At 42.6% G+C, this 23,056-nt stretch overlaps 1 protein-coding gene across 4 annotated transcripts in view; it reads right to left on the bottom strand.

The window, feature by feature from the left end:
- LOC311488433 (dedicator of cytokinesis protein 9) overlaps window positions 1-23,056 on the bottom strand; it is a 73,595-nt gene that overhangs the window by 27,465 nt on the left and 23,074 nt on the right. For 3 of the 4 annotated variants that reach the window (XM_084545139.1, XM_084545140.1, XM_084545141.1), the window contains exons 2-7: window positions 14,793-14,909; window positions 8,498-8,587; window positions 5,888-5,970; window positions 4,700-4,769; window positions 2,388-2,483; window positions 1,422-1,556 (exon numbers count right to left, since the gene is read on the bottom strand). In XM_084545139.1, coding sequence (XP_084401265.1) covers window positions 1,422-1,556; window positions 2,388-2,483; window positions 4,700-4,769; window positions 5,888-5,970; window positions 8,498-8,587; window positions 14,793-14,909 — 591 coding nt within the window. Of the gene's footprint in view, window positions 1-1,421; window positions 1,557-2,387; window positions 2,484-4,699; window positions 4,770-5,887; window positions 5,971-8,497; window positions 8,588-14,792; window positions 14,910-17,687; window positions 18,012-23,056 lie in introns of those variants that run through there. The other variant, XM_084545142.1, reaches the window with a different exon arrangement.

Below are 23,056 nucleotides of genomic sequence, written 5' to 3'. Positions count from 1 at the left end.
CGTTTATAATTGTTGTTAAAAAAGCCTGATTCAGCGAGAAAACATACTGATGGAAAAGTTGATATTCCAGCACTGGCAAACAATGCAAAGACACCCGAAACAAAGAGGACTGAATTATGAAAAATTATAGTCCAACAGAGTTTAACTTGCCAGTACTGATGAGGCGTTTACAGAGAGAGAGAGAGAGAAAACTCAAGTCCAAGAGCCTCGGGTTGAATTCCAAACTTGGCGTATTCCTTTCCTGTCATGTCTAAATGTGCTGTCGTGGCGGTTAGGTCTGGCTGGTAGACCCATGAGTGTGCAAGCACAGTAATGTTTGTACACTCGCACAGTAGAGTAATTCTGCTTGTACAGTACAGTAATTCTCATATTGGCACTATATAATAGCACCAGGTTTACAGTCACAATGTGGATGATAGGGTATTAAACTTGTGCATAAGTCTGTGCTCACTGGATGGGACAGGCTTGGGATGGATGGGGGGAAAAGAAAGCTGCCTACGCCAGCTTTAAGAAAACTGAATATTATGCGCAAAAAAAATGATGAATAATGGCTTGTCGATGCAAGGAAGAGAAGAACTAAAAATGTTTATTCGGGCAAAGAAGGCAGGCGGTGTAATCTGCTCGTCTTTAATCTGACTGAACCGAACCAGGAGCTGCGTTCTTGTTTAAATTCTGAGGAATGGGCAGACGAGGTCTGCGGTTGAAACTGGGTGATTTGGAGGTTAAGCAAACTTCAGTAAAAGGCACAGACGTCCTAACCTGCACCGACAAACCTTTCAAACATCTTAAAGCGCTCGAATATCAAGTCCACCCCTCCCCTCCTGCACATGATAGCATCCTAATCTTCCTGATTAATGCCAGCTGGATGCCTCTTAGGCGAAACCAGGTTCTTTCCATGTACCGAGATGATAGACGGACGATAATGCGCCCGGTGAGCGCTGGCCTACATTCAGATGTGAGCACGTGGAATTGATTGAGGGGCCGGAGGAAAGTGCTCGGAAGTGAGGCCTCAGCATTCACCTTGTTTCGCCAGCTGACAGTCAGCAGAAAAGCCCGACCTTGGGGAGGAGAGAGCTCAGGTTTCACGGAAACGGAGAAGAGAGGGTCTTGCGGATACTTTTCAGCAGCAACCATCATTGTTAAGGCGAATTCTGTGGAAATTTGGTCTGTCACAGGTCACCTTTTACCCCCTAATATTTTTTACAGAGGTCAGAACTGTTAGGAGGAAGTTGCTATATCCGTATCGTGAGTTTATTCTTGGTAAATTGCATTTCAATTCCCATCTGGGGCCGCCATGTGCCGACGCGACGCCAGAAGGGATATCCCGTTTGGTAAAGCAGTGTCATCCAGGGTCAACAAGGACTGACAGTCACTGGTTTTGAAAAACAAAGAAGACTTGAGTCATTTTTTTTTTTTTTTACCTGAACCACACCCATACAGGAGTCCAAGAAGATGGTTCCTTTTGGCTCTTTGGAGATCTTCTCATCCTTGTAGAAGTTTAAATTGTAGGAGCCGTCCCCGAGCTGAGTTAGGTGGAAATACCTCCTCTTGAACGACTGAAACGATGACGAGAAATGACATTCAAGTTTCAGTCAAGTAAAAAGTAGTAATTAAGTAGTACGGTGCCCACACTCTTTTTGTTTTACAGTATAAAATTAGTCTCTAGTCATATGAATCCTGCCTATAATAACAAGACATGAAACTGAACTTTCGAAGATTTGAATTGAACTTGGTTGTAGTAAGGGGATAATATGAAACGGAAAAACTGGCTTTCAGTGAAGACTAAGGCTTAATTTATACTTCTGCAACGAATCTACGCAGATTTCTTGTGCGCTAGTGTGACGGCATTGTTCTGTAGATATGGTGCTAAAACTCTAGTCCGTGACTAGTCTTTTATGTTGAAACAATGGCTAGTGGAACCAGACACTTGTTCTTGGATTTGGAGCTAATAAATGAGAAAAGACATCAGAGTAGATATATAGTATTTCAGGAGACTTGAAGGAGGAAATGAACCTATCACAGCTGTTGCAGCCTGCATTGCCACAACATGTGGGAACATTTCCAGGGAAGAGAAGCAAGCAGTAAAGATGCTATTGTGTTTTGATCTGTATTAGCATTAAGGACAAAATAGACATGTGTGTTTCATACTGGACAACAGACTAACTTAATCATTGCAACACAGTATACAATATATGCTCTACTACTATATTATTTAGTTTTGTTTATTTGGATTTGGATTAACAAAATGTTGCTGGTTTTATGATTCATCACTTAATATAGTTAGTTTTTTGTTATCATAGGAGATAAATAAAAGTAGCTAATTTAGATGTTTTAAGAAACTGAAACCAGCACACGTTTGGAGAATAATCCATTAAATGGATATTCACCCTCATGGTGACGCTGATGGCACTGTTCATGTTGCCTTTGTACAGCCAGCCATGCTTGGTGATCCCGCCTTTCTGAGACCCTAAGGAGGCCGTGTCCTGCAGGAGACAAACAGACAAGGTCAGACAATCCAATACACACTGCAAGGGGGAAGGATACATCTCGGCAAAAGGGTGTTTTTTTTGTATTATCACAGAACGTGCTGTATTCACAAATGTACCTATTATGTCATATTGTTCAAGCTGAAACAAGTTGCAAGATTTAAAAAGTGGCAAAACAGCTCCACATATCAGAAAAACTTGTCTCTTGTTTCTAAGATATAGTCACAGATATGGGCACGCAACAACCACATATACACCGATCAGCCACAACATTAAAACCATTGACCAACTTATGACAATTCAATGTCCTGCTGGGAAACTTGGACTTGGCATTCATATGGGTGTTACTTAGACATGTAGCACCCACCTAGACCAGACCAGGCACCCCCACACCATAGCAATGACACTCCTTGATGGCAGCAGCCATCCCCAGCCTGACACAGGCACACACACAAAAATGGTTTATGAACAACTAAACAATGGTCATAATAGGTTGCCTGACTGATGAATATATTCAAAGGCATTACAGATATTTTGTTTAAGGAAGACTCAACTTCATTTGGACATTTTTGCAGCGGAGCGTCATATAGTAAAGTCATGTCACACCCTACACGAAGCCTCGCCTTGCCGCGCAAAAGCCTTTTGATGTCGCAGTTTGAGATAACACAGAGCCCGACGCTATGCAGGGCCGCCTCAGTCAAAACAAGCAGGCAGAAGAACATAAAACAAACTACGACTGTGAAACCAAATAAACATCTCCACCCTCGCGGCAGATCCATGACACACGGTCCTGGTTATCTCACACTCCTGAGGTGGGATAGCATGAGATCCGGACCCTCACACATGAGCAAACACAACGCTACCACTCGCTCTTGTGATCTGTAAAAATAAACCAATTAGGGGAACAATGAAGGAAGAGGACACCGGGACAAACTCTGCCGCCCGGCCCTGGTTTGGATCAGCGCTGCATGAACAGAAGGCGTGTCATTTACAGTTAGATTTCTCAGCTATGAAGGACTGCAGTGGGAAAGTGAAGAGCGAATGGGCTTTCAAGATGTCCTCATCCCATTCCAGCATTACTTCTTCTTCTTCTTCTCTCAGCCTAATAAAGGGGAAATTTTAAAAGCGCTGGCAGGAATTATAATATTTTCAATGTGGAGGATTGTGGAGCGAGCTGAAAAGCACCTGGAAAGGTTCAGAGCCCATTTATACTAGTCAGTGTCTAGACAACATTCACCGTTTTCCAGAGAGGCCGAAAAGCCACTGGGTTCAGTCGGGTATCTCTGGACTATAGAAAACTTTGTCAAGGACAGACAAAGAAAAAGAAAACTAGTCTAAGAAGTCACATAACCAACCTTGAACGTCATCCAAAATGCACAATTATAGCAACGACAAAGACATAAAAAGATTCATACTGGGGATTTGAATAGGAAACCTCCCTGATTTAAAAAAATCCTGTTGTTGAGGGAGTTGAACGGAGGGGATTTGGATCGTGTCATCGGCTGTGTTAAAGTTCTGCCTCTCTCTCTTTCTCTTTCTGTTCAGTCAGAGGTAGACCATGACAGACGGCGACCCGTGAAGACCTAGCATGCATAGCTTCACACTCCAAGGAATACACCTCCATGCATCACGGCTCCATCAACCAACCCACGTATGTTGAGCAGCTACTTTGTCTATAGGGGGTGCAATTTGACACATGATGCGTGGAGGGAACGCCATCGCCGGCGCGACCTCGTGGTGCTTCAGATAACGTTTGTGTCAGCAACAGCCCTGCGGTATCTTCGCCGCTTTGAAGCCTCCCATCGAATGTGACTTATGAGCCTCCTTGTTGTGCACTCCTACGAGCCATTCCAAAGACAACAAAATACTCATTTAATCTGCGCAAGTCCACACACACCCACTCCGTCACGCATGAATTAGCAGAGGATGAAAAGATCCAAATGTTGCACTGGAGCCTTGCGGAAAAAAAAATAAAAAAAACAGATCTTTCAAGATACGGCGCGCCAGCAAAAGTCTAATCACACTTAATTATTTTCATTAAAAGCAGCTATTTGACACAAAAAATGCCTTTTATCTCCTTAACTGCTGCAGTGAAAGAGGGGAAAAAAGTGAGGACTGGAATAAGAAACACTACACAGCACGTAGTGTTCTGTGGGTGAAGCTGATGCGATTTGAAAAAAGTCATTCGACACAGAAGTAGGACGTGAACTGACCTCATCTTTGTCGACATCTTCATCCACTTCAAATACATGGACAGCCAGTTTATCAGGCCTGGACACTTTACTGTAAACAGAGCACATTAAGAGATATAAAACGACTGCTAACATCACAGCGTAGCATTGCAGCATTTAAATGAGTTGAGGTAACTTTGCTTGAGATATGTAACTTTGCTTCAGTATCCGTATTTCTCAGATGTTTTATCGTTTTTATCCATTACATTTGAAAAGAAATGTATTTTCTCCCAGCTCATGCTACTAACAACACAATATCAATAAATATATTTAAATTTCATTCTTTAGCATATTTTATTCACAGTAATCACCACTCTCTGTTCAGATCTTCCATGATACTTTTTGCTTATTTGCCTTCATCTGAGTTCAGTTTGCAGATCATTCTAGCACATGTGTCTCGAAGTAGTTTGAGTGAGATCATGTGATTTTTTCCTTATGTTTTTGACCTTTTCTTATAAGTAATTTTGCATTCTGCAGCCTCCCCCAGAGAGCCAGAAAAAAAAAATACATGGCAAACGCAATTTCCAGTCAAGTGATGAAAAGTTTCTTCACTTTCCGCACTCATGAAAACGTGTTAAGGTGAATACAGCCTGCTGGAAAATGACCATGCGCCAAAGGTGAGAAATCCTTTAAGTGAAAGCAGTGTGAAGCCTTTAACAGGCGATCCGCGTCACGCTGCATTGTTTTAACTTCCCCCAGATCGTGGCAGAACACTTGGCAGCGGTAGCACCGCCAAGGTCACTGTCAGCTCATATTCTAACACTTTGGCGGTGGGGCAGATATTCTTCGGGGAAGAGTTTGGAGCTGATGACACAATCTCTGGACAATGAGCGGTGGTTTCCACACTGGTCGCATTCGGGAATTATCCAGCTCACCATAAAGAAGGAAATGCTCTTTTACGCGGAAACGAAAATTATTTGTGTGACTTAAGTCATGGCAAGTATGTGTCGGAAGCGGGAAACAAAACAGGTGACAGCTTGTCTGACCTGAAAACAAAAAAAACCTGTATGACCTGTGTGTAGTGTGCATTAGTATGTAATCTCTTGAATCCTTGTATTATACAAAACAGCTGTTGTTACTGGTACATCATAACAATGTGTTGGCACGCTACCAAATCACCTCTGTGAATACAGTGTGCGGCAGAGCTGAGGGTTTTAACTATAGACTTACTTTGGAAGCTGTCGAAAATCACCGGAGTAGTCCTCGTATTTGTAGTTGACGACATGCCAGTCGGACTTGTACGTCTTAATGCACTGAGGAGACAATGGAAGTAGATTACAGACCACTGTGACGTTGAGTCGTCACGGTACAGCAGCAGAGTTAAAGTGTCAGTATGACTGAAATGAACTAATGGCTTAAATTTCCAGAGAAGCTTTCCGTGTTGCAGTTGCCATTTTGTTCTTACGTGCACACACAAAAATCAGGGTTAATCAGAATGACCTTAAATTTAATTTTTTCACCTCTACACACGAGGGCCACTGATGCTTAAATTGGGTATAACTGTTGAATTGTCAGTATGTCTGTGAAGGTTCTTCTCAGTCATCCAGGGTTCAAAAAAGGCAACTGGACTTGTAGAGTTTTTTTGAGAAGATGTTTCACCACTCCTCCGAGTAGCTTCTTCAGTTCTAGGGGACTGGTGGGAAGTCTGAGGTTTAAATCGGAACATCCTACTGAAACTTGCTTGTTGTATTAACAACCAGAAACCGGTGCAGCTAATTTCTATTAACGGTTGACAGTAGGAGTTCCTATTTAAACCTCATACTCAGATTTAAACCTCAAACTTCCCACCAGTCCCTTAGAACTGAAGAAGCTACTCGGATGCGTGGTGAAACGTCTTCTCGAAAAACTCAGTTGCCTTTTTTTTAACCCTTTTTGGATATGTTGAATTGTCAGTTAAAGACACACAGGCAAATCTAATAGAGAGTTCTATCCTCTAATGCTGAGCTCGGACTAGGAGGTTTTTAAAATGCCCGACTTTGAAATCAGGTTGCATCACACACTTCACTGATGATCCCTCTAATCGGAAACTTGCCCATGCTTCAGAATTAGAAAATAATCATTTTCACACTACACTGCAGGGTATTATTTAGATCACACCATTTCAGATCAGAGAGCTTTGGATGCTCCACGTATAATGGTTGGAAATGGAAACACTGACATTGTGGCGCAACGACTTGAGTAAAAAAATGGAGAAAATGATCTGTGAGATTCAGTCTACAGGGATATCTTTTCTTCATTTGGAACCAAAGGTGATATTTTATCTAGATAACATTAGCCTGAAGGGCAAGAATGTTTACCCAACAACCCCTCAGCTGCTCAATGTCTCTGTAGACTTATATCTCCGAGTGGTTACTGTGGAGGTTTTGTCGTAATCATCCAGATTTTAAATCTTGAACATCATAATAAATTGGTCTGGAACTCCTATAGTCTGAGCCCAGCTTGGGGCAGTCTTACTTAAAGCTACCAGTATGCTTTCTCAGAACTGCTTGTGAGATGGTCAAACATCAGTGTTGGATTAGGGGACGTAAACAGTACCTGACCTTTTCTAGTGTAACCTCCCTCACATATACAGTCTTGAAATGTTAGCACGCAGCCGATTGTCCGAAAAATAAACCTCATTGAAGATTGTGGTGTTTTCGTGTGATGAATAAGATACCGCGGGCTGCCAAAAGATTGTCCTGCATTTCTGAACCACAATGAGTTTGCTTTTTTTTTTTTTTTTAGCAACAATTAAAGCCTCCACACTCTTGAGAAAAAAAAATAAAAAAATCGAGCGCGTGGTGACTCCACCCTGGCCTGACCGTCCACCGGCGCCGCTCAGAAGGGAGTGTATCGCTTTCCTCCTTTACTTGGAAAGGAGACATCTGTTCATTGTTAGAGTAAGTGATAGGAGCATCTCACTGGTATCTGTTCTACAGAAATATATTCCGTTTACAAGAATCGCTCCTGTAGGGAGGCGCAACCCGATCGGGAGGTGAATCGGAAACAGAGCGCCTCTCGCGGGGTTGATCTCCACAGCTGTCCTGTTGATGTCACACACCACTTGACCGGGCGCCTTGGTATCTTTATGACTTCAGACTTCAGACAAAGCGCTCTAAACGCTGACCTCTGACCTGGAAGGTAAACTGCAAGCAGGCAGCTGGTGTCTGGCTTAAAGAGACAGTAAAGGCAGTGTGCCTGGGCTGGATAAGTCTCAAGTTTTTCAACTGGAATTGATTCACACATCATCACTAAATAGCTGTTGAGAAAAACTACAGCTGTACCATTTGATAGAGGATATAAACCAACACTGACAGAAAATAGCCAGAAGTTTGATAATCATGTGGAAATGAACTGAACTTTCTGGCACACATACATATTTTAGATATTTTCTGAGAAAACGCAGTCCTTATACCTCCAGCAATGATCTCTAATGGTATCATTCCTATTGTCTACACAAATATAGATGGAGCTGGACCGTTTAGATGGATGCAGGAAATAAAGAGGTTTCCTGATGTTCTATGGGCACTACTGCTAATATTAGATCATAAACTGGGTAATGTCTCAAATTAGTGTCACCGTAGTGCAGCAGTTCGTTTGTGTGATTTATGAGCAGGTTGATCATTACTTCCTAATCTCTTGTATCAGAGTTTCCGCAACTTGTTTTAATTAAGTAGACAGCCTACATTTTTAAATCAGTTGTAACGCTAGATCCTGTATTCATTCATGCGTGTCATTTTATGCTCATACTAACAGCCTGATTGAGACAATGTGTTTTCAGGGCATTTATAATCAGCCTACCTCTTGGACAAACAGACTCTGGGCCTCCCTCTCAGCATTTTCAGGCACTGTGGGGTACAGAGTTCTCCCTTGACGCCTCAGAGTTGAAATCTGTGAAACAAAGCAGAGATTTATTTTTTTTTTCAGCGAAAGAAACATAATAGGGGAATTACAGCTCACCGCAAAACACAACCAGCGTAGTAAAACTGAAATCGAAACAGAGTGTGGGAGACGTTTCTCAAGGGGGACACCTCATTTCCTCGCGTTGCGACGTGTGGTCTCAGCTGGACACAGTGGCTCTGGGTGTTCTTTTAAATATTATTCTATGTTTGTCTATCGCAGGGTTCAAAGCATGATGAGGGAGAAAGCAGCATGAGATGGAGGAAGGATGCTTGTCCATACTGTTCAGCTTCAGAACCCGCAAATGTGTTAAAGCCGGAGACGTTCCCCTGACATCTCAAGACCACATGTTCATTAAATGTACGTTTAATTACATCAAAGGCCTTCCTTATTAGCAAGTGTTAGATATACACAGGTCAACCACAACATTATGACCACTGATAGGGGAAGTGAATAACATTCTTGTGACGATTCAATGTTCTGCAGGGAAACTTTTGGACCTGGCATTCATGTGGATGTTACTTGTACCACCCACCTAGACCAGAGCAGGCACCCCCACCCCATAGCAATGACACTCCTTGATGGCAGCAGCCATCCCCAGCAGGATGCAGCCTGACACAGGCACACACACAAAAACGGTTTAGGAACAACTCAAAAAACATGAAGAACAGCACAAGGTGTTGACCTGGCCTCCAAATTCACTAGATCCCAAACTGATCAAGTCTCTATGGGATGATCCACAGAGGCCCCTCCCCTCAACCCATAGGACCAAAAGGCCCCCACTAACAACATTCTGTTACCAGACACCACAGGACACCCTCAGAAGGCCCATGTCCATTCTCTGATGAGTCACAACTTTTTTGGAGGCACGAGGGAGACCTACACAATATTAGGAAAGTGGTCATAATGTTATGCCCGATTCGTGTATATCTCAGCTTTTCAGAATGAGAAGAAGTTCATTGGTCATAAAGTGAATACTACTTCACAGAAGTACTGTGTAAATCCAGTCAGGATATACACAAGTACTCCTTTAGTTTTGTTTTCCTTGACAACGTAACACTGTGAGAACATCCTAACACTTTGAGCAATTATGTAACCGGCTGATATTTGTACAATATAAACACGTCATTTAGACTGAGGTCGCACATGATAGCGAAACTCTAAACAGTTAACATCAACCGCAAGAATAACTGCTACAGTTCACAAACTTCACATTCCCTCCACCAGCACTCCTCCTGTGAGACCGAAGCAGGCGGCGTTGTGTTATCTTGTCAACTTCGAGCGAAGAAAATGAAAATGGAAAAGCTTTTTAAGACAGCTGAACGGATCATATCAGCATTGTTAAAGCTGCAGATCAATTTGAACTTTCCCTCAGTAAACTACTACAACGGCACTACGAGGTCAGGACGATTCATCCTGACTGTAAAAATAAAGCGCATTCTATCGCCTGGGAGCAAGAGGGAAACACAAATACAACCATTGAGAGAGCAGTTCAGCTGACTTGGTTAAAAGGAAATAAGTGAATTCTGGCTTCGTTCAAGTCAAATGCTCATCAGCTGTGAGTGTTAGGGATGCAGAAAATACCTCTTTTCTTTCACTGGTATAAAAAGTGCTTCGGGCAGAAATATGTTTTGCGGTCCAACAAAAACTATTTTGGCCACATAATATGTGTAAATATTAAAGAATCAAGCCAAATGTGTTTATTCTAAAATACAACCATAATATGGACGTGTAGTAAATAAAATGTTTCATTTCACCACAGCACATTTTGTACAAGTGATTGTCATTACATTGTAATTTCAGTTCAAATAAGTGGTTCTTCTGTTTAACAACTGCTGACTATGCATCATCTTGCTGTTTGTTTAAATAACGTGACTTTAGTGTGACTTTCTTGATATCCAGAAAGACAAACACGCAAAATTGCAGTCTTTGTCTTTGCCACCTTCTTGCCGCCACTAATTGTGCACTTGGTGTTAGAATGAGCACTGGCTGTGTCAACTACAACAAATTCCATACCAAGCTTAAACCTCCCCTTCCTGTCTCCCAGTCAGGTTTCCTGCAGGGGGAGATTATCATCTTTACAATCCAAGCAGCAGAAATAAACAGGCATGGAGGTAAGAGGGAGCCAGGAAGAGGGCAGCAGGAAGCATTTAATTGGGCTACAAGTCGCCACTGAGAACTTTAGGATTCTGTCGGTTTAACGAGCCTCAGCTCGAGCACGGGTTGTGACGGCGGCGCTCAGCAGGCCCGCGTCAACATTTCATTAAGAATATCGTTCTCCCTTCGCAAGAGTAAAGCTGAGTGTTTCGTGGCCTTTGGAGACAAGGAGTCGATCGCCGTGCGAGCAGCTCCGAGGGACTGTAGACAGGCCAAGGACTAATACGAGCTGCTGATGTTTGGAAGGTGCAATATTTACCAAGTTGATGACCTTAGTTGAGCATGTTAGCATGCTAACACTTCCTACTTAGATCTAAATTCAAAATACAGCCAAGGCTGAAGAGAACTACACGCCATAAACCAAAGAATTTGAAGAATGTTAATGTTTATCTTAATGTAATAATGTAAGATAACGTCAGAGGATTACCATGCACCTTTCTCTGGGGCTAAAAGACGAAGCCATCGTGGAACTGCTAGTTCTTCTAATGGCCGCTTGTAGCTGACTCCAAAATCAAGGCAATCTGCATAGACCTCAATGTTAAAATGCCCAAATAATCCTGTTTACAGCCTAGTACGAAAACTAGTTTTGTCTAATATCCCCATTCATTACAACAAATTCATTATTTACTTATATAAAAGTTTTGCCCTAACTATGGGCGTGGCTGCTTTGAGTGACAGGTAGGGGCCTTCACAGGTCACTAGCTGTCTGCACAGATGTCACCCGCCTGCCTCAGCTTTGCCAAAACGGTGATGGCATCTACGGCCGGGCACGCCACACCGAGCTCGAGAACCACCCTTCAACAAAGTGTGACGTCACAGAGGGTTTGTCCATCTCTATATATAAAGTCGATGGGAGCCGTTTATATAGAGTACTTGAGTCAGAACCAGGGAAGATGACTATCTATTGAGACAGTGAAATAATGTATGATTTTGGTGTTAACAAAATGTTTTGGGAACTGTTAAGTGCTTAAAGTAAAGGATAATGAAGAAAGAATAATGCTCTCATCAGTGGTCTTCACAAGTAAACGTAAGGCGTTCCTCAACACCAAGTATGCAAACTTGCCTACTTCGTAGTTCAAACTTGACAAGTTCGACTCTGAAGCACAGATTCTGGGGTACAGGAGGACAGGACAGAGCAGAGGGCTGTCATCTGGTAATTTTTGAACAGCTGACTACTTGATGACGCCCGAAAAATGCATTCTGGGATACCTGGATACCTGGTTCACATTAGTTACCTAGTGAACTACCCAAGAACTCAAGTGCAGACAAGAATGGATACTAAGAAATGCAGATAGACTGGATCTCAAATTGAAGGGAAGAAGAAGGAAGGCCCACACCCCTGGTAATGTAGAGTAACTGAGGCAAGGTTCAGAAACCTTTTACACAGAAATCAAGTCCACAATGCCAACAGCACCAGATACAAAGCAGATGGAAATTATCTAAACACTGGCTCACAAAAAGCACAAGACTGTGATGAGCCAGAGGGGATAAGATAAGGTAGAAACCTGACAAAAGTTTCTTACACTAGGAAAAATTATTTTTACAAAAATAACTTTCAGACAGAGGAGCTTTTTCTGCCTGTCGTGGCCTTGACTCATCACCTGCCTCCAAATATTTAGCAGCGTCCATATGCATATTTAGGTCTCAGCGTGAACACACACCGTCTTTACCTCCTCTCACTAAAACACTAAAAACTGATTACAACCTTGCCTGAGTCAGTGGAGGCAGAAACAGATGTTAAGTTCAATCACTGTGCCTTTTGTGAGTGTTTTTTCTCCTCGGTCAGAATCACCTGTCAGCCCCTGACAACGTACTGTTTGTGTGTAAAGCTGGTATGTAGTGTTCATAGCAGCATGATACAAGAGAAGACAAAGTCAAGGCTGCCCTGCTGTCACTGGGCACCCAGCTGCCAGGCCTTTCAAACGGCAACAACCACCACTTTATTCGAGCCCAAACCTGAAGTTAGAAACACTTAGCAAGTCTGTTCGTCTCAGTACCGTGGAGTGACAGGGAATTCTCTAAAGATAATTTTCTTTAAATAAACCAAGTTCCCAGTTACACATAAAACCAGCAGCTCTGCCAGTGTTAGCGTTGTGGGTAAGATGGGGATTTTACATTTCCTTGAAGAGAGAGCGTTTGTGCCAAGTTAAAGTGTTGGTGGACCACAAAGGTGTTTCCCTCCAATCCCTGAGTATGATGGCAGTGTTTTTAGTTTAAAATAAAAGTGTATTACCATTTGCCAATGTCATTCCAGGAACATTTTAGTGACCAAAGCTGAAAGATGAAAGTAGACAGCTACATCTTTATAGGTCTCAGATAGATAGATAGATAAACAAAGAATAAAAACACTTCAGAACAGAATCTCATTAGCTGTATGTCTAACCGCAACAGTTTACAGCAGCAAACTCCAAGATTTAACTTAAATAAATTAATAATTAATTAATGTTTTCTACCACCAAAGTAGGAAACAGTAACTGAGCCCATGGCTCGCGGATGAAAGTACTGAAGTATTTCCCAAAAAGCAAGAAGCCGAGAACTTTTACATACATACTGCAGTATTTCCATTTACATGTGTACACGTTTCAAGTGACTGCTAATCTAATCTCTCCAAACAGACAAATCATCATCAGACGAAGACGGTGTTGCCGCACATCCAAACCAGACATTTTGGACTGCTGCGGCTTCACATTAAACGCTTGTCACTGGAAACACACAAGCTGAATTTTTGTTATAAAGCAGTCACAGGAAATGCAATGCGTTTCCTTGGCGCTTACAGCTATCAGTGAAAAATCTACCGCGTCCGGCTTCTCGTGGACTCATGCAGCGTGCGATAGAAAATCTGATCGTGGCTGCTCACAGAATGACAGAAAAGCATTGCTTGACTTTTTGATTGAAATGACAATAGTTTGTTTTGCTGTCCTCATTGGACTGATATATTTGAGACTGCCACTTGAAAGCACACAGATGCTGGCATACTGTCAACAAGAAAAAAAATATATTAAGCCTTCTACCTTGTTGCAGTGGATGGACTACTGCAATGCCAAAAAAATGACATGCGAGTACGTAGACATAAATAGACTTCTGACTGTAATTTCTCGGATGACAGGATGCTCAGATCCTGAATAGTTCTGACTGATTACCATCACACCCCCAAATGATGTTATACCACATCGTCTGAACCACTTTTGTTAGTGCCATGTCACTCTCAGACGTTCAGACAAAAGCTGCTAAAGTCATTATCAAATAAAGACTTGTCTCACTGGAAAGAGTGCAACAACAATAAAAGCCCAGACTCTATAAAATTCTGAATGCACTGTGAGACAGAGAGCTACGGTCAGATTCGAGCCTGTACTGTATTGCTTCTCTCGGTAAGGACGCCCCTCAAAGCAGTTCCATTTCCCGAAGTACCAGCACTGGGCCAGATTTCCATTTTCCATTTTCCACACGCAGCGTGGAAATTATGAGGGAGCGTACGCCCTGGATAGTGTGGCTGGAGATAACACTTGCTCTGTCACAACATAGGACGAGGAACGAGCCAATTAAACCGACGGCCCCCTGACCCCTCTCTCGCTAAGGCACAGAACGATATAAACAAAAGGAAAGCCGCAGTGAACAACCCCGCCCAGGACTCACAACAGCGGCCACGCCTGGGCCAAAGGGAAAGACTGCAAAACCCAAACAAACACATTAGAGAAAACACGCGGTGAGTACGTGAGGAAATAATGATATTGGATAGATAACACTATGGTTTGACCGTATGGTTAATGGAGCACATTCTCAGAAAAAAAAAAAAAAACTTGACTTGAAGTGCACACAGCTGAGCAGTGTGATTTCTTTGTGTAACTTTAACACACATTCATTAACGAGATAAAGCCCAAAGCTGTCAGTGCTATGGCTGCTCCCCAAGCTACTCATGGATCACGCTCATAGTTAGGATTTTACTCATCACCAATACGACCCCATGACCGGCGGCTGACTCCTTCCAAGTGTGGATGTGACTGTACCCCCACTCCTCCCAAAAATATGGTATGAAACTCACCTCAAAGTCCTCATGGGGAAACTGCAGCATGTCTCTGAGGACATCACTAAGGATCTGTGTCTTCCTCTGCACCAGCACAGTTTCATAGTCCAGCGGCTCGATCACCTTCGGTTTCACCTAGAGAACACAAACAGTACTGTTAGCTCAGATTCTAAGCAGGTAAAGACACAAGTTTATGAAGTATATATCATTAGCATTTTATCCCTTTAGTAGATCCAATGGACCTTTGGTAGGGAGTTAGTAGTATTGAAAGATTACTACTTAATCTTTCCGTCTTTCAGATTTCAGACATTCATTACATAACCTTCACATTAGGAAAGTGTAATTAGAGCTGATTTAAGAGAAAAAGCCTTTATCAGAAGTGACTAAGACTAGCATGAATGTCAAATTCTACATTTAATGAAAGCAAAGAAGAAGACTTCTAAATACTGTCAATGTGCTGTGTGGTCTCTTTAGTCTACCTGTCTAATGAAGCATAAACTCTTATCACATAATGATCTTTCTGACTATTAAGGACTGAAGAACCAGGACAGTGTTGTGTCTATATTTTTGCCCGCAAGCCCACAAAACTGACAAGCCACAACGAATACTGAAGTACTATATATAACCATCCGCGGGAGAAAAGATCATACGGCGAACCGCACCGACTCTACAGTGACTCTGATTAATCCAGCTGTGCTGTCACATTGGCTATATCAAGACATGCTGTTATCTGTTAGATACACTACAGATACAGCAGATGCAGTTAGATACACTGCAACAACTCTGCGCTCCATCTGCCCAAAGAAAACACATCTGCTTCAGCTGTGGGAGGGTCTTGATGAGCTAATACCTATGTGAGAGCAAATATGCATAACAAGCCTGCCAGGAATCACACTCTTCTCCACTCCACTACTGTACACTGAACCTGAGTGTACAAGATAAAAATGTGTGTGTTTTCTTCATACCCAACTCTTCAGAGCAGATGTGGCCACGTCACATTAGAAAGTGATTATGGATTTATGGTGCATCATCTGCACAATGTTAAAGTACTGACCCACTGACCCGTGGCCGAGAGTGGAGGACGTTTGTAAGCTGCAAAAGATACAGTGGCCATCTGATGGAAGCTAAGCTGTCAACACTTGTAGCTGATGGGATGGGATGGGAGGATAAATCTAACAGCTAAGGAGACAGCAGAATGAGAAATGGACAGTTAAACATCACCAAACCTCTGGGCTGAGTGACAGCGCAGCTCACTCCACATCTGGGACTGATAATAGCATGATCTCAGAGGGGGAGAGCCGTGGATGTTGACCTGCTTAAATGCATGTTGTTAGCAACCTTTGTTAATAGTAGAGCACACTGAGGACGGATTATGGGGGGGCAGGACCTTGTATCAGTTTCAAGGACATGAAGGGGATAGCAGAGCAGAGTTGGTGCCACCATGTCTGCCACCTAAAGGAGGTTGTGACAACAGCAGTCACGGTCATGCCTCGACACAATGTTCACCCACATGAGGGAAAAGGTAAAAAGATGGATGACGAGATTTCTGCACGTAGGACAGGTAAGCCTGGAAGGAATTCATGAAGACCTCTTGATAAGATGCGTGTGTGTATACAGCGATACTTAAAATCTCCATCAGACAGTCTGTACCAGACACTGAGGCTTTAAGAGCATCCGGTACACGCAGGTATAAGGTCATCATTAAGCAATGCCCAGGAAAGAAAAACTCTGCCAATGACTCAGAAGTGACTAAACCAGGAGAATTACCAAACACCTATAGCAACAGATACACTGGGGGGTGTTTAACAACCTCAGCACATTAAAATACAAGCTGCAGAACCCAAAACCAAACAATTATTTACTTTACAGTACTGGTTATTTAAACAAAAGAATCTGCTGAAAGATCTGACCCCATTTCTATGGCGGTGCCCTTTTCTCACCAGTGATGGATTCCTGCTCAGTTTTGATTTGTTTCTCTCCAAACCCCTGTGTGAACCCTGGCTTTGCTAGTGGCTCAAAGTGGTCAACCACACAGTGCACTCAGCGCTGAGTAAGAAAGTGAACCGTCGTACTGTAAGCAAGAGCTCCGTCATCCTCTCAAACCAATGTGCTGACCCGAGTCCATGGACCTGGGCCAAAGCTTATGTTGTCTTGCTAGTCCAATTCCATTGTCAAGCAGAAAATATTATAAATTTCTTCAAACAATGTTTCTGTTGAGTTTGAATGGTTTGACACCAGACCACAAGGCTGCAGGTTTAACATCTGTATACATAAGTCATCAAGCAGACAGCCATCACTGTAGAGAGCATAAAGCAAACTTGTGAAACCATCCATTCCACTCCCTCTCTACAGTGATCTAGCAGCTGTTATGCTGCAGCTCCCACTCCTCCCTTCACTGCACCCTCACTCAGCCTGAAACAATGGTGCTGTGTAGTGCCTACTCTGCTAACCGATACATTCAATCTTTTGCCACTGACTGTTCAGATGACTCTGTCGGGACCCAGCCACTGGACTGCTTAGTAGCAGGACAGGAGCTGATCCTCAGCGTCGACTTTTGAACCAAATAAAATGTTTTACAATGCTACCAAGGTAATCTGCAAGAGTTAACCTGAAGCGACCGAGTGCTATATTGGTCCAGGTAGTACAGTGATGGTAAAATTCAGCATTCCTCTGATCTGGTGCTTACGCTGCATATTTTAATATGAGTTGGCAGCATTGTACTTTATGAAAGAGATGAGAAAAGTGAACCAGCGCAGCTCACATGACACCTGCCTCAGGAGTTTATGATTGTAGTTAACCTTTACTATGAGATGTTCTTATAGATCAGAACATTTCTGACATGTCAAAACTGATTTATTAATTTTTTTAAACATAGAACTACAAGTCTCTATATGAAGTCCTTGAATGACTTACCACCACCTGTGGCACTGAATCTACCTCAGCCTCAGCTGCAGCCAACTTCTTGTATTGCTGTGGACTCTCAATTACCAACTCCTTCTTTGGAGCTTTACTAGCCCTTCCTTGCATTGTCAAAATCTGTGTTGCGATATCTCCGAGCTAGATCCCAAAAAGAAGCAGGCAGCCAACATATCAGGCAAAAAAAAAATTGAAAATAAATAAAAAATCCTTGAGCTGGAAAAAGTTTGTATTTCTCTCTCTCTCAGACTCGAGCTCAGACTGCTCTGACTGAAAGCAGCGGACTCACACCCAGGCTGAGGAGAGATGGCCCCTCCTACGCTCAGCTGTGCTGCCTGGGGGAGTTAAACAGCCTCTCACCCACACACACACACACACACACACACACAATGAGGCTATCTGACCCCACACAATCCACCTGCACAGTGACACAGGGTTGACAAAAGAAAACAAAAGGTACACATTCCTCAAGTATTACAGTCTGGTCAGGGACTGTCCACGCCTTGTGTGGGACAGCTGAAATAAGAGCCGGTTTAAAATGTATCAAGGGGAACAAGCTTGAGGAGACAACAATGGGGCATGTATGCAGCTATATTCAAAGAAACCACATAAGAGGAACACATACTGTATGCACAAAAATCTGGACCCATATTAATAGCTAAAGGCGTAACGAGCACATTATTCAACATAGTCATCGTAAAGTGCGACACGCAATCCTTTCAGTCACTGAAGATTTTATTGCTAGCCTCAGTGATAGTAGCTGTATCGCTGAGATTAGGTCCAGTTTCCGTCTTGCTCCGTGTTGATGCAACTGCTGGAGGGGCATTCCAACACAACGCAGCCCCCCAACTCAAACCACCTAGCAGCGGGCCCGACCTACAGATTCCTCTGGTGGGCCACCGCAGGGGAGGATGTTATCTTTTCACGCCTGTGTCTCAGCTTAAGGAGAGGGGGAGGGCAGCTGCTCCCCACCCATGGTCACATGCCCATACAGGTCAAACACAAAGACTGGTAATATGATCAAAATTAATATCAGGAGTCTATCATTTTTCCTCATATGAGCTGTCAGAATCAACAGAATACAGTAAGATGTAACACTATGACAATGAGTTCACTGTAGCAATTTCCCCTGTGGATCAATAAAGTTTATCTAAGTCTATCTAAGTATTCAAATGGCCTCCACAGTCATCAGGTCACAGTCCAAACAGGAGATTCGCATCATAAAGGTGGTGCATATGAATACACAGCAACTGTGCTATGATATAATGTCAATATTGACCAATATATCTAAGGAATGTTTCCAGAACCTCTCTGAATCTATGCCATGAAGTTCAACTCTTAAGGCAAAAGCAGGTCTATCCTGGCACTAGCAAGGTGTACCTAATAAAGTGGGCGGAGAACATTTGAAATAGATCAAATGATCAATAGCTGACTAGTCCAGTATGTTTTTAACATCAGCCTTGCATAGCTTGGCTGGAAGACTTAGTTAAAGTTAAAGTTAGTTAAAACAGCTTCCAAGAAATTGTTAGTTTAGGTAACGCTCCTCCTGCCTCTAGAAATTATTACTTATAGTACTTAATGCAGGAAAAGTGAAGCTGTTTGTGAATAAATGAATAATCAATGGTGACATAAGGAGCAATAAGAAGGTAAAACATGAAAAATGGAACGATAACATGTGTTGGTGTGTACATTTAAAAAGAAAAGTAAATATCCAAAGCAAACAATGGTGCCACCGGCACATCTAAAAAGGAAAGACTTTTACCTCAAACACTGAGGGCAGCTCTATGGTCTAACACTTATAAGGGTAAAACCTACTTTGACATTATCGCACCTGTTTTGCTCTCCACCTTTCACCCATGACATATTTGGGCGGCATTATCAGTTGATAGTGTAAGACTTGCTGCCGTCTGGCATGCGGCCAGATCAGCATACCCCGATGCGTGCCGGAACTGCCTGTCTGTGTCTAAAGGGGTATTAGCTAATCTCAGCATCACGTGAAAGCAGGTGTTACAGGTCTCATCTAGGGGCCATATCAGCTCGGCTGAAGGGGAGGGGTTTGAAGAGCAGCAGGGTGAATCATCACGCGCTTCCTGTCTCAGATAGCTGCGGCCTACCGACTCACTTCACTAGTGCACACATCCCCGTCGAGCAGTATTGTTTAAAAAGTAAATATTGTGCATAGGTGGCAGGTACTTTCCAGAAAACCGCCTGGAATTAAACATGAAGGGTTTGCATTTGTTATTACAGCTTTTCCCTGAACTATGTTTCATTGGGTGTTTATCGTAACCAGAGGTCCAATTTAGATGCTCGACGGAGATAGCGCGGTGCACTCCTCTGCTTCCTCTAACCGCAATCTCAAGGCCAGGTTTATCAGATGAGCTTGTTTACTTTATCGCACTCTCTGATTTATGCTAAGTTTATCTACAGCTAGGCTCATACACAATTCAATCCACTGAGTCATTTTGCACTGTGACCATCCACACTACAGGAATAGTAGGAGTAGCAGAGAAGCTGTGCACAGCCTTATGCCATGTTACAAGTATTAAGTGCCTGACATTGATACTGACATTGAGTCCTTCTGCATCTCATAGCCGCAGCAATGAGAGGTAACATAGTGAAGGCATGTGGCACAGAACTCACATTTTTTTTGGCTTCAATCAAATTCCATGGAAGTGAATACAAGCATATTTCTTTTGAGACTAGCTGGCACTCAGGTCTGAGCAGGAAGGCCCGCTGAGCTCTTTTTAGTGGTAGAAACAAACACTCAAGTTGCCAGAAGCAGATGGGCAGGGTGTTTTGGATAAACTATACTCAGACCAAATGCACTTCTACTAACCTCTCCACTCAACGCAAATGAATTGAAAGCACATATGTATGAATAACAGTTGTATCCTTGTGCCTGTGCCTAGGAAAATGAACACACGCAGATAAAAACTGATGATGTAACTCGAGAGTCGGACTGGACTGCCATTTCACCTCATTCGTACGAAATGCTAAACGAATCAGAGATGCAGGCAGTGATTCAGACGTCTGGAAGTGGCTGAAAAACAACGAGTCGAAATGTATTTATTTTTCTTTTTAGATATAATTCATTAAAAGGTTTTGCTCTTGTCCTCTGGAGCCATTTAGGAATTTCGCTGGCTTTGGTTTTGCGTCATCGCTGCACCATTTTATGACAGAACTGGGAGGAGAGACTAAGAAAGAAATTAAATTCACTATGCCACATCATCTTGCACAAGAGTCAGATGACAGAATCCATTTATATATGATCATACAGGATATAAATTATGCTTTATTTCAGCGTATTTGCATGGCCTGACTCACCATAGGGGTGGCAGCTTTGGGTGGATTTCTTTCCTTTTTTTTTCTCTTGCTTAATTTGCCTTAATTTTATTGCAGTTTTTATCTCATTCTGGGTATATTGAAAACAAATCACAGGAAATGACCAACACATGACTGTGAAGTCAATAGCTATGCTTGCTCAACAGAAATATAACTTAAAACATATTTAATTACCCATATATCAAGTTGTGATCCAGCAGCCTGGACACAGCTATGACTGGGCTTCTCAGTTACATAACAAGGGATTGATGCAACCACTGCATCAGCCAAAGCAAAACAGGGTGTAGCCTGGAATGTAACAAAACACACCGCCCCACCGCAGAGGCAGCTCCGGGACCCACCATCCTGCGCTTTGCTTTCAGTCCATCCTCCAAAAAAGTACTGAACTCTGTACTTAGAATGAGATTCGACCATGGAGGTAATAAAGGCGCAGCACCACTCTCTGTTAATAACATCAGTGTAGTAGGATGCAGAGCACAATGGGATCAAAAATAACAGGATGCAATCATGAAGCAACGGCGGTCATCTCACGCAGCAGAGCTAGACAATAAAAAACTCTCGACTCGCTATAAAGTGATCAGTAATAATAAGCCGTATCATTGTTACAATATTTAAGGCTTTCATAAGCAAAGAGCAAAATTTCAAGACGTCTTTATTGATCGGCGAGCCTTGAATGTAACTAAACGTATTGAACGCCGCTCACAGACCTGTGGGAAAATCAAACTGCTGTTGCCAGAATGTCTTTTAACTACAAGAGCCTGAGTGCTGCAGATAATGTCCCCGTGTATCAGTGAGCAAGTGAACGACATAAACACAGACATAGTCTCGCAGTGTTGTGACGTCCAAACACCCGACTCAAAAGTAGGAAGCAATCACCAACAAAAACAGACCTGGAAAGTATGCTGTTGTTTTGCTGTAACATGGATTAGGGCAAACATGGGAGCTACACGGAGCCTGATGTTATTGGCTGTCTAGTGTCCAGATGAGATAGGTCAAACCACAGAGAGAACATCAACATAGAAGACTAATTGTTTACGTAGCGATATGGACTACCGTATACAAGAAACAATTGTACATAAATAGATACAGCAATAAGGATAAGTCTAAGACTGTAAGACTGCTCTTCATGTTGTCTGTCATGTCCCACATTGAAACACACATGCTTAAATCAATTGTCAGTGAGGACAGGATGGCATTAGTCAAATACTGTTACTGGGTCTTTAAAAAGGATTTAATCTGTAAATAATTTCTGGTTGATGTCATGCAGGCTCTGTATTTCATCAACCCCACCCCCACACCACATGAGGAACGTATAAACTTATACTCATTTGGAACGGTTCATTGGAAACTAACCATCACAGGTCTAAGTTAGACCTGTACTCCCAAAGCATAATTGGACAAAAGTGCTTTCATCTTTCCCCAAGCTGACATCACCACTTTTTCTTTCTTTCCTCGCAACAACATTCCTCTGATAAAACCAACAGTCAGGCACTTCTGCTACAGTAATACGCAACTGTTCATGGAAATAAAGGAAGGAAAGCCAAGCACGGCGACACCGACTTGAAGTAGGTTTTCTCACAACAATGAAAAGTGGCATTACTGAATATCCAAAGCAAACAATGGTGCGTTAACCTGAATCAGTGACTTGTATTTTTAAAGTCAAGTGCAAGTCTTTACGAGAAAGGAAAAGTACGGGGAATAAGTGAGCATAGTAATTTAATACCCATCTACTGTGATTGTCTGACTGGCTTAACCCCCGTCATCTCTGTTTTAAATTCCCAGAAATAAATAACTCCTGCAATCAGATGGATTTAAAAGGGCAAACATAATGGCTTGTGTCTTTTTATAACCAAGCTTAATGGATTAAACAGGTGCAAACAGTGCCCAAAGCAGCACACATCCTACTCAGTTCAGACATATTTGAACAAAGATGGGGTTGGTGATGAAAGATGAAGAATTACAGAGGATGTGAAACATTAGTAGATAAAGGGCCAGGATCTATCAGCAGAAAGTGAATATAGCAT

This window comes from Chelon labrosus (genome assembly GCF_963514085.1).
Source record: "Chelon labrosus genome assembly, chromosome: 5".
Taxonomy (NCBI): Eukaryota; Metazoa; Chordata; class Actinopteri; order Mugiliformes; family Mugilidae; genus Chelon; species Chelon labrosus.
The sequence above is the reverse complement of the archived record's forward strand: the minus strand, read 5'-3'. Positions and strand labels throughout refer to the sequence as shown.